This window comes from Phaenicophaeus curvirostris, chromosome 5, assembly GCF_032191515.1.
Source record: "Phaenicophaeus curvirostris isolate KB17595 chromosome 5, BPBGC_Pcur_1.0, whole genome shotgun sequence".
Classification (NCBI taxonomy): Eukaryota; Metazoa; Chordata; class Aves; order Cuculiformes; family Cuculidae; genus Phaenicophaeus; species Phaenicophaeus curvirostris.
The window spans coordinates 7,139,586-7,152,313 of NC_091396.1; the positions used below are offsets into that span (position 1 = coordinate 7,139,586).

General features: G+C 42.0%; 1 protein-coding gene across 5 annotated transcripts in view; it reads right to left on the reverse strand.

Moving 5' to 3' along the window:
• BDNF (brain derived neurotrophic factor) overlaps positions 1-12,728 on the reverse strand; it is a 43,166-nt gene that overhangs the window by 6,652 nt on the left and 23,786 nt on the right. The window contains exon 1 of one of the 5 annotated variants that reach the window (XM_069856989.1): positions 2,598-2,714. The exons of the other annotated variants lie outside the window; for them this stretch is intronic. Coding sequence (XP_069713090.1) covers positions 2,598-2,627 — 30 coding nt within the window. The 5' untranslated portion in view covers positions 2,628-2,714. Of the gene's footprint in view, positions 1-2,597; positions 2,715-12,728 lie in introns of those variants that run through there. 5 annotated transcript variants of the gene reach the window in all.

The window sequence follows — 12,728 nt, forward strand, 5'->3', positions numbered from 1 at the left end:
AGGAACAGCTGTGAACATGTACTTGCTTTTCTGCATCCTGATATGTGCTATGAAAGTTGAAATAACTTTCAGTAGTGAATAGATTCATAATGCTTTAATCTTCAGAAAGTAGTGTGTGGTGGAAGATAAAATTAGCAGCAAGACGACATTCATTTTTTGCCTTGCCATTTTCTAAGACCTTTATACAAAAGTTCAATTTACTAAATACTACTGAATGGCACAGGCATGAGTTCCTGCTCTACGCATCATTACCGGAGTGTGTGAGCAGATACAAAAATGGGATGCATGTCAGCACATGATTTGCGAAGACTAAATGTACTGAGAACAAATAGTATTAACCTTTAACACATGCATAACTGGATGTCTGACGCACTCTGGTTATCCTTGCGGCTATTTATGCAGCAAACTATATAATTACTTTTTATTACTGAAAATAAAGCGCTCTCCCCCCCAAATACATACACATGCACACCCACACCCAATTTGTATTCATGTAAGTTGGTTCTTCATGTCAGGAAAAGAAACCTATTTTATTTTTATTCTCATGTTGGTTTTCCCTCGGGTAATAAAACCTACTTAGCTATAATGCCAGAGATGGCAGAGACTAAGAAACATTTTGAAGACTAAGATAAATAGCAGGGAAATTTACAGGTAGTTTGTAAACGACAACTTTTAACATGGAAAATTTGCTTTCATCTTATGTGGCTCAATATTGCCTATGGTACAGCTTCTGAGAGCAAAGAAACTCTAGCAATGCCTACACCGGCTTTGGAGAACTATGCATATGTTTGAAGAACTACAAGTTTTTTTTGTGGGATTCCAAGGTTTTATCGGACTTTCCCCAACACATACAAAAATCACAACTTCTCCTGTCAACCAGAGGTGGGAAAGAACCCAAAGAAAATAATAGCAAAATAATAATGTCATGACATTGCACTCCTGATCTTACACAGAGTTATGTATCGGAGCTTCCTACAAACTTTTGTGATGCCTTTCTGGACACTCAAAGGGCACACTTGCTTCAGCTCTGAGAAAGAATTTAGCTGCTCTAATGGGCACAGAGCAGACACTCTCCTCATTACAAGTATGCTTCCACTTAAATTGGCCAAGTGCAGAACTACAAGGAGCTCCCAGCAGGATTTGTCGGATGGCTCTCAGACCCATTTTGCCCATACCAGGAAACAGGCAGGATGAGTTTTGGCAGTATGCGTAAGTGAAGGAATATCAGGCCAGACTCACAGATGGTATCAGAGCACTCAGAGAGAAAACACCCATAGAAGTGAGCAGATGTGCATTATTTTTCTACTTTTACAATGGGAACTGATTGTCGAGCCAGTGGCACACATGCTGCCTTTCCAGCTGTTTGCACAGCATCCCACACACAGGGCACTCGCGCTGCACAGGGGTTTGCAATCCCTACTGTAAACAAAGAAACTCAGCTCCAAAAGGGTACTTGTGTGCATGCCACTATACATACCAAACACCTTGCCTTACAATATGCTTTACCGCAACATTTTTTTCCCAGATTTCATTGTGAAATATCAAGATATACAGTGAAAGTCGCCCTCCAATAAAAGCACTACCAGCAGGCTTATTTTTGCTCATCAGGATTATCACAGGTGCGATAACATGCCATACTCATATTGCCATGCCAGATACACTGTACAGTAGAGACATGACTTCCAAGCCCAAGACCTAAGCACTGGCAGATTCCAATTTAAAGAATTACTTCTGGTTTAGAAAAATGGATTTATCTGTTTTAGAGTATTTGTTAAGATACGTTAATGCCATGACTGTGTTCATTCAGAAGCAGGATTATGCAACCTCTGTGAAAGGAAAGTTCACCTACAGAAGGAGGCTTCCACCTCAAAAAAACCCCACCACAAAACAAGAAAAACCACCACAAACCCGTTCGATGAACTAATTACTCCGTGCCAAGACACTATCTGGTTCTTCCATGGGAGCAGATAATTACAGTTCTCCGAAATCATTTGCTTCGATAGCCACTAGAGATTTAAATAAAGCTAATTCAACGTGTGCGTGGAAGAACTTCAGGGTAGAACCTCAGACCTTTGAGAAGCATCTGCGGTTTGTCTTCCATTTCAATAGGACTCTTTGGTATGAAATACTGTGCTGCATAGTCACAGGACTATGCTATTCTGCCAAGTACACACATGAAGCTCCCACTGAAGTCAAGGATAATTGGCACCCGGGAGCAGGAACAGAATGGAGCGCATTGCGTGCAAACTAGCATGAGTTGGATCCCTTGTACTGTGACATGTGTCCAGCAGCCCTGGAACAACCCAGAAGCTGCTGTACTGGTTGAGCTTGGATCTTGCGAGTGCCTATAAACTACTGAACAGCACATAAAGCATCCCACGCACCCATCAGTTCTGCTGCAAGTGGCAAGCTTCCTAGGACCTATAGAACATTATGCACTCAACAGGAACCTAAATGAAGCTTAGCCAAGGAAAATCAATGGTTAAAAAGCATAAGCATCAGATGGAGCAGTTACCCATGCTTTGGGCAGGCAGTGCTTTCTCTAGAGTAAGGGAGAAGAGAGCAAGGGCTATACCCGCTTCTTGGAAGACTCTTACCTTTGCTGAGACCCTGACTGTGTGTGGCATTGCAGTAAGAGAACACCTTGCTTTTAGCCATAGTCAGTCCCTGAAATGGAGCAGATCAGTACGTTGTGATGTGCATGAACCAGAAACTGGAAATGCCTGTTGTCAGAACCCTGACAGGTATTAACAATATGCCTGCATCTGCCAGTGGTGTTATCAGTCATCTTTTGGCTGCCCGCCCTTGTGTGCGGATTTCTCTCAACACATGCTCAGTCCAGTTGTTAGCATGGCGTCTCCATGGAAATGCTTTCCATATGTGGGGCATGAGATAAAAGCTTACACTGAGGTACCAGAGCAGCTTCTGGGACTGTTCAAGCCCAAAGCTACATGGGAACAACCACACCAGGAGCAGAAGTTTGTAAGCTTGCAAAGCCACCTACATTAATGGACTAATGAGGAATTTGTATTTAACAAGGGTGTACTCATAAGCAACCTAACCCACTCCACTGGGCAGCCAGAGCTGCATATATCTTGCTGTGACAACAGCTTTATCTTTGGAGATAGCACTGTGGCAAAATTATGTTAATATAACTTATAGTACTATGACAATGTAGCACATGACAGATTTCAAAGTGTCATAGTTTTCAGCTTTCTTTTCACCTAAGTGGTTTCAAGTTGAAACAAGGCTTGTGCAGTTGCTCTGCCTGGTTCGCTATCCCTACTCTATCTTAAAAATTTGGGGGGTAACTTCAACCAGATTAAATTTTGGGATGCAAGTATTACAGGCAAGGCTATTTCCAGGGTCACATGTTGAAACTGGCATGCAAGTACCTGAGACCCACCCAAATAAGCTCCCCTCCATACCCTTAGTCAGGCAAAAAGCAAGGTATGGGCTTACCCACTTGCAGACTTGCAACACTATTGTTGCTTTAATTTCACAAGCTCCAGGGACTAAAAGGGTTTGGAATTACTAGAAGAGGTGAGGAGGTACTTCTCGCAAAGATGCAAGTGTCTGCAAGCAAGTTTCATTAGCTGTACTGCTCAAGGTACAAATATTTAAAGGAACATAAAGAAATGAAAAACCTGAAGCCTTACAAGAAAATACAATTCATCAAGCTCCTGCCTTCCTCCAGCTGTATAATTGTGAATTTCTTTCACAAAGGAGTATTACATTGCGATTCCTATGAATCACATGAACATCAGGTCCCTCCCCATCCCAATTAAAAATTAAGTTTACCTGGCTCATGACCTTTCATACTTGTCACCCGATGGAACAGTAGATTGTGATTTCATGGGAAATTACACTAGTATTTCCACAAAAACTGTTGAGGTTCGTTGAAGCAGTACATTCCAGTGGACTCAACTCTGATGGACGCAGTCACTGCCTGGTATAAATCCATAGTGCTCTGTTTATATATTTACACCAGCTGTAAAGATGGCCCAGTACTTATGCGGCCATAAAATCAGATGGGGCCAACACCTAAACTATAGGTAACAGCTGTATGAGAACAAAATGTGACAGGCCTCAGCAAAACAGCTTCCTCACACTCCAGACTCCTGAGAGATAAACGCACATTTGGTAATAATTGCACTTTAAAAGGGAAAGGAAAAAAGCTTTCTAGGTGTGCAGACTAGCTCCTCCCTTCCCCCACCGATATAAGCACATAAATAGCCCAGACATGCCTATAAACAGAAGTATGCAAAATCCAGCCCAACACCACTGAACTCTGGGTGTCTTGTTTCATGCACACACACACCCCACTGAAGAAAGTGGCTTTGCTGCCAGCGTGCTGCTCTTACTGTAAGAGCCCTTAAGCTCCAATGGGTAGGTTTGTATATGGGATTTTAGTCATTAACTAAACACTTCTCAAGAAAAACTTCAATACCTGTCCCTTCACATAAGCAGATCCTGCTGCCCTGCAGGCAGGGAGAGCCTCTATTCAAATGGCTGGGAGTGGGGGGAAGAAAGAGAAAGTTAAAGCAAGAAACATTAAATTACCCAATTAGTCTGTTGAAAACAGCTAAGTGCTCTCCCTTTCCCAAATCTCTGCACAACAGGATGTATTATCTAGAAGTCATCATTCTATTCAAAATCAGAGCTGTCTTTTCAGAGATAATTAATAGTTCTAGAGAGGGAAAACATACTTCTAAGTCACAAGAACAGAGAGACCTGGTACTTAGGCTGCTGTGACTCCCTACTTGTACAACCCCTTCTTGGAGAATACGCTACCAAAGCTTCTGAAGTGCTTTGCAAACACAGAATCACACCATACTTAGGTGAGGAGGAACCACATCAGAAATCCTATTTTCCTTCTGGGTAGGCTGAAGCCCATAAAGATGTCTAAACAACTGACCCCAGATTGCACAGCAAGTCGCTGTTGAACCAGAGGAGAAGAGAGAAGGCCCTGCTCCCAATCCCTCACTTCAACCACTGCACAAAGCTGCCTTAACCATGTGTATCATTCACATATTTTAGAAATCTCTCTATGGTAACTTAGATGTCTAACCCAGAAAGAGGCAGGGCAGCTGATTAAAACCTTAGGGGTATTATTTTGAATACATATGCTAGCTCACTTCCATCTGTGTTGTTAATTAGTTCCTGACTGTAGGTTAAATGTAGGGCATGTTGTCACGAGCCTAAGGTGGGGTGGCAGGACCTCCTGCTATTGCCATATGGCTTTTTGTTTCTTCCTTCATTCTTCAGCTTTTAGCTTCATGCTTCTAATTTGTGGGCTCAACCATTATATAACAAAGAAAACCAAGAAAAGCAGAACTAGTGTTAAAATAGAAATATTCTTCACCATTAAAACCTCCAAGAGGTTGGATTTGACATGCAACACAACGTCCTGTCTCACCCAGAGGATGCTTTTACCCGCTGCAGATTTGATATGAAATTCAGGGAAGACTTATTCCCATGGAGAACTACTACTGCACAAGTAGGTATTTACCAGCCTTACAAACACAAACCAGGCAGCTTGCCAGGGACCAAAGGTCAGCCTTAATTTGTACAAAATGGAGAGGAGCAAGGCTATGCCTACCCTTAATGTGGATGCTCAGCCCTTGCAGGGATGAAGCCAGTATAAGCAGCACCATCCCCATCAAAACAATGAAAGGAAAAAGATGACTGAATTTGCTCATATTTTTTCCCCCAATACATCTCCACAGACGCATCTTTTTATTTAAAATAGAAGTGGCTCAGGACTGTCCTTGACATTGCTATACGTCACATTTTGAAGTATGCCTCAACATGACTAATTACAAGATATGCAGACTATTGGCAGTTCCCCTGCAGTCATTTTCTAGAGAGTGCAACTTGAATACTTACAGGTCCAGTGGTGCTTTGCAACTGAAGACTTGCTCCAAAGTGTTTAATTCAGAGTAGACACGGAAATTGTTTACTGTGTTTTCTAGCTCTCGCTGCATACTTGTCCTGTCATTAGCTAGAGGCAGGCAAAATGATTTCTGGTATTTCCAAGCATAAGCTTCTATAATTTTCTTAACAGTTGTAAGAATCAGCAAGGAAAAATATAAAATATATAGGCTGGACAAAACAGATTACGAACCAGGTGATACGACTTCATGCTTGAGGATTGTAGAATTCAAGTTGTTGCATCTAGGTTTGTCATGCTCAGAGGTAGACTACTTTGGAGTCTTAAACCCTTAAGTAGTTTCTTCTTAAATCTTATTTCTGCCCCCCCCCTTTTTTTTCTAATGGAGGCATGTGTTACTCACTCACTTATACTTTTGAAACACCCCTGCTCATTACAAAAGCTCCTGCGAGTTTTCATCAGTGCAAAATGGAAAGAGAAAAGGACTTAAAGCGAATCTTCCAAAGAAGGCAGCTTTGTTCTTTGTTTTAAATTTAGGCACTTTAAGGGAAAAACTAATTTTTAGAAATTCTTTTACTAGTCATTACACAAAATTTGTGTTTCTACATGAGAAGTTCACAGACCAGCTGGAGTGAGTCCAGAGGAGGACCATGAAGATGATCAGGAGGCTGGAACACCTATCCTACAGAGACAGGCTGAGAGAGCTGGGGCTGCTCAACCTAGAGAAGAAAAGGCTCCAAGCAGACCTCATAGCAGCCTTCCAGTGCTTAAGGTTAGCCTTCAAGACAGCTGGAGAGGACCTTTTGCAAGAGCAGGTAGTGATAGGACCAGGGATAGCGGCCCTAAGTTTAAAGAAGGTAGATTTAGATTAGGTGGAAACAGAAGGAAGACATCCTTCACCTTGGGGGTGGCGAGACATGGAACAAGCTGCCCAGAGAAGCTGTGGATACCCCATCAATGGAAGTGTTCAAGGCCAGGTTGGATTGGGCTCTGAGCAACCTGATCCAGTAGAAGGTGTCTCTGCCCATGGCAGGGGTGGGTGGAACTGGATGATCTTTAAGGTTCCTTCCAACCCAAACCATTCTATTATTCTGTCAAGAGGTGACAAAGCACCTGCTTATCCTCTCACTGTACTGTTCCATAGAATCACAAAATATCCCAAGTTGGAAGGGACCCACAAGGATCATCGAGTCCAACACTGACAGCAACTTACCGACGGCATACCAGTAAGTACCCTGCTGTTGTAATGAGATGTGAAATACTGTTCTTTGCCTCCAATAAAATAAAACCAATCCTTCTTCACCAGTCTGCAGTGCATTAGCTGCCAACAAAAAAATAATCATGACACTGACATAAACTGTAATGTTTATAGCTAGAAAGGCAAAAATGGAGAACTTCAAATGTGTTTATTTCTAGTTTTGGTTCAACTCATTATAAAGATAAAGGGCGGTCATGATGTTCAGCAGCAAATTCATACTTCACCACAGTTTCCTGGCACGGGTTCTGGTTAAGTTACCCTTGCCAGCTTGAACTTGTTAGTGGCTTTGCTTCCCCTTTGGACTCACACTGGCTTTCAGTACAAATTCTATCAAATAGCATTTCTCTCTTGGCATTTACGGCTCAGTCAAACTGGATTATCAACTCAAAAGGAATGTAAATAGCAAGTGAAGATCCAAGTCTTAATGCAGGCAGCCAGCAGGCACAATTATCTAGAAATACCGCAAAACAAGTCCTGTCATTCATCCCAACAATGCCCATACACTTCTACGGTGCAATGACTAAAGGGAGGTTAGTTTACTTACTAATCCAACCCTTGACTAAAGTTTAGATTTCATTTCTTTTCAACTCTGTATATCAGGTACTGAATACTCACCAAGAGCACCATAGCCACTGGGAAGAACAGTAAACTAAACCATATGGATACTAAATGTTGCACCAAGCTTAGAAAGTAAATGCCATGACGGACTAAGGAATTCAGAGATCATGAACTTTAATTCCTTGATTTAGAAAAAACTGCATTTCTCCAGGAGCTGTTATGTTTAAAGAAAGCAGTGTTTTGATCACATTAGATAAGGCAAACAGGCACTAGAATTGGCACAAGATTAAGATAAACTCTTTTATAAGATACATACTACGGGATGCTGAAAGGAGGAAATAAGAATTTAAAAAAGGACTTAATCCCATTCTTATTGTTACCACCTTAACTGCAACACGCTGCAAGTCTTTTGCATGCTGTGTTAATAAAGAGCATATAGCAGCATTTTACTCAAGACTTCTCTTAGTCTGATCTTTTCCCACACCCCCTCCTGCTATGCTATTAGCCTACCTGTAGCCCAATGTGTGTACTGCAAAGGCAGAGGTTGGATGTGGAACTCCAGGTAAGCCACGGGTAGTTTTTCAAACACTAGATTGGTACAACAGCTCTCTCATACCCCCTGATATGGTGTAAATGGTTTGCAGTTGCCTTCTGTCTTGATTGGCAAATATCCCTGTATCGCAGCTCCAGTTTCCCATAGGAAAATTCTGTTCCCCCAGAAGTTATACATTAAGCATTTATCCCGACGTACTTTACACTGACTGAATTAAAGTATTTTAAGTAACTATTGAAACCATAACCTAGAAAGATATGCAGTACATGCAATCAACTAGTGGCTCGCATTTTCAAGGTTCTGCAAGATCTCAGCTCCCACTGAGGTTTAGTTGTGTTTGGTTTCTTATTCCACTGGGCATTTGATAGCCATAAGCTAGCAGTTATTATAAAAGCCCCCAAAATGTACTGTGTCTCTTAGAGTCAAACAAAAATAATTGCACATGAGATTACACATTCAGTGGGTAAAAAAGGAACATTGTTTCTCTTTATAAACAGTTCCTCACAAATTAAGTAGGGAACAGCACTCACTATCGTTTCCCAAATGCAGAGGAAGAACCTGCTATAGACAAAGATTGATGCACAAACCATACGAATCAGAAGCTGTGAGCTCAAAACAAAATGGGAAACGATATCCTAAGAACCAAATGTGATATAAAAAGTAAGTCCGTGTTGTTAGATTTGATGTACCAACAAATACCCATTTACCCAGTTTAAGTTCAATACTTAATTCTGAATTTGGGAAAATCCTGGATGTTGTGAAACCAAGCTACAGGCTGCTGAGTTGATACATTGAGAATTTTTTTTCCCCCGTTCCATCAAATATCTACTAAAGAACAGCCCCTTACCAAGTAGACTTCAATGATGGCATGGGGGAAGACACACACCCCACCCCCAATTCAAATCCTTAAGGGACTACACTGCAGTTTTTTTGGTTCAAGCTTCGGACACGATATCAAGTCCCACAGACAGCTGTAACAAGACAGTACAAATTTGACTTGCAAATACTTCTTCAGGTGTAGTCTAAAGTTCAGTCGAATGATTTACTGAAAGTGATCCTTCTTGTTTACCTATTTGAGGCACACATGGAAGACTGTATATAGTTACCCACATCGCTAGAAGAGGATTTGCAGGTACTACCTCATTTACAGGGTTAAGAAAAGCCTGCATCCATACACTAAACTTACTGCTGCGGAGAAGAACGATTGGGATTGGCAGCCTCACTCATTTTAGTTGTCCAGCCTCTTGCAAGAGCCAGCAAGTTTGGTTCGTGCATCTCTAGGTGGCGGTAGCTGCTCAGATTTTGCGATATCAAGAGATGCTTATCTCTATTTTAGCAACCAATGTTCCTCCCATCCTCCAAGAATTGCCTTTCCTAATTTGAAATGTGACCCCCTCCCCCATTTCTTCATAATTTATAGTAGTTTGAAGCTGAGTCACAAGGATTTCTGCATTTTCCTAACCAAATACACAAGAAAAGAAATGAACTGCCAAACTATTGAGGTAATTTCTAGCGTAAAGCATTGAGAGCTTCTAGTCGATCAAAGGACTCAGAGAAACAAACATAAGAACAATCATGCCTTCTGTTCTGTACAAATGCCATGGCCAGAAATAACTGTCCTAATTAACTGGTTTCAAAAAATGTCTTCTCTGAAAGATACAATATTCTTACCAAGGAAAGTATACAACTGCTACAGCCTTATGGCAGCTGTCACTGGGGCATGAAAATTCAGTAAATGAAGTTTCCTTTTGCTTCCTCTGGTTGTCCATGGTACTCATCTTCAAACAGCTGTAGCCATTTGCGATGCTTAAATTATGCCGTAATGGGACATTCTGCTACCACCAGTATCAGTGTTACTGAAGGATTACAATCACGTCAAATCAACATCATCCCAGCTAACTCTCTGTTCATGATTTATAAAGGGTAGAGATTGTGCCCAAGATGAGGCCAGCTTTATTTTGGCAAGATGGTTGCCTATTCTGTCAAGTCCATAGCATCTTTTATACTTCAGACTGTTCCAAGTTCATTGTTACTTTGAGGTGTAGCAGTTGAACCCCACTAGTCTATAGCTGACTGATAATTAGATCCTGAATGTTGAAAAGGAGAAAAAGATAAGCCTGACCCTATAGGTCAGCTATACTTCACGCATATGACTTTGTCCTATTCTGCATGGGCAACTTCTGCCAACAGTGCTTGACATCGGATTGCTCAGAGCCTGGAATTGTAAACTACATGGCCAAATTAAGATTATATCAGAGGCCATAGGCCATAGTATACTGGCTACCCTATTAACTCACACACGTATCTCCAAAATTAAAGCATTTTGGTTTTCCGTTACAGTGTATTCTACTGTTGCCAAATGAATCAAGTAGCATAAGGATGTACATTAATAACACCGCAGCAAAGTTGCCAGTATACACCGCATAGCAAAATCTGTTATTTACTGTTTGTATTACAGGAGCACTGAGGAGTCCTTGTCAGGTACCAGGAGCAGAAGACAGGCAAGATGATCTCTGCAGCAAACAACTTACAGTCTACGATAAGAGTGAACAATAGATATGAATAAGGAAGGAAAACAGATTTGTGAGCTGACAGCCTGTAAGCACAGCCTACCAGCCCCAGCCCAGCTTGTACAACAGGCACTTTCCTCAGTACACACCTGTACGGCTTCCCAGTGGTGTACGGCAGGGGACAAAAGAGTTATTACGCACAGCAGTTTCCTAGCTGGAACTTAAGACAGTAGGCTATTGAGTTACCACTTTGTTTCAGCAATACACAAAAATAGCTTGGCTTCAGTGCTTTTAAAAGTTGGCTTTTAAAGGGTGTTGGTTCACAGCTAAGTATTACCACAAATGCCAGTGTATGAACTGATCTAAGAAATCATTGAGAATTTCCTAATTAAGCAGTGTTTTAACTATTTAGGAGGAACCAAGTGCTCACAACATATGCTTGAAGACGGGTCAAGACAAGTTAGTAATTAACCTATTATAAGTACATATCCTCTTCTAGTGGAGCCTTCACCACTTCACACAATGCCTAACGTGAGATTTCTAGCGTAGGCACAGGGCACATTCTTAGAACAACATCTCACAGCCTTTTATACAAACCAGGAAGGCAGATATGGGAAAGCTTTTTTTTTTTTTTTTTTTTTTAATAGCAGCACACTTATTACACAATTCACTCTCAGGTTCCGAACCCTTTCTCATCTTCATGCAGGCTTACCAATGGAAGGGACGAGAGGGTCTTCTGCTCACCAGTTTGTTGTGACCTGCTCTTATACCTGCATCCCTGCAGAGAACTACTACTGAGCTAGACTTGCTTTTCCTCACTTTAACAGCAGAGTAACAGTTGCAGAAAGTGCTACAGGTACCAAAAGGACTTCTATCTGCAGCTAGTTTTAGCACTGTCAGTACATGCCAAGATTTTAAGCAAAGGCACAGATCCACTATATTCTTTCACATTTTAATGAGTCTTTAAAATCCTTTGCATCTGTGCACTATGTTTTGTAGTACTCCAGCATATAGTAGTACTCCTGTAGCACTACACTACCACATCATGCCTTCGTCTTTAAAAGCACGCTGCTTGAAATTAAAACTTTTTTTTCATTTTAGCCTTACTCCCTCCAAGATAAAAGCCCTTTCCCATTTCCCTCCACTTTATATCTGGATTATTCAGATAAAGTGTTCTTGATCCTTCTGACCTGGTTTACCCTGATTTCACAGCCACAGAACAACAGGATCTATCCTGCAGCTCCGGAAAGCAGAAAGTACTGGCAACGTGAACAGAAGGCATGCTACTTACAAATGGGTTTTCCCAGCTGAGGTTCAGTGAAGCTGAACATTAAATGATAGTACTACAGCAGAAAATAGTTGTGACTGACAGAGCCCTGTAGAAAGGCTCCTGTACCTAGTCAATAACTGCAACGGCTACCAACTCCTTCATGGCATTTTGGAGTCGAGATAGTATCGTTGCTTTGCCCCGACACCAGGTGAGGGACGGCACTCCATCCTGCTGCTCCTGGAGTGGGCAGGAGGTCACAGTTTGTCTTCTCCTTTTCCTTGCCCTGGGTTTGTTTACACAGCCAGTGCCCTGCTACTCTGCATGCAGGGAACTGTAGCATCCCCCGACAGCTGCTACCTCCTCTCACATGCCAAACTGTGGGATTCACAGCCCGGAGACAGCCAAGAGTGTCCCCCTCTGCTTACGTTCTTCCATAACTCGACTAACTCTGGTTCATCGCTGAGGTCAAGTTTTCACCCAAGCCCTCCCAGGCAGCGCTCCTGCTCTGCCACCAAAGGCACTGAGCCAAGGCACTACCTGACACAAACGATCAGGATGATATGACTACCTTCTCGCTTTGGACAGCCGACTGCACGCAAACAGAGTGAATCCTTCACTTCTGCTACTCAACAGCCACTCAAAATTAGTGACGCAAAAGCTCCTCCTGCCCACAAGCAGACAGCTCA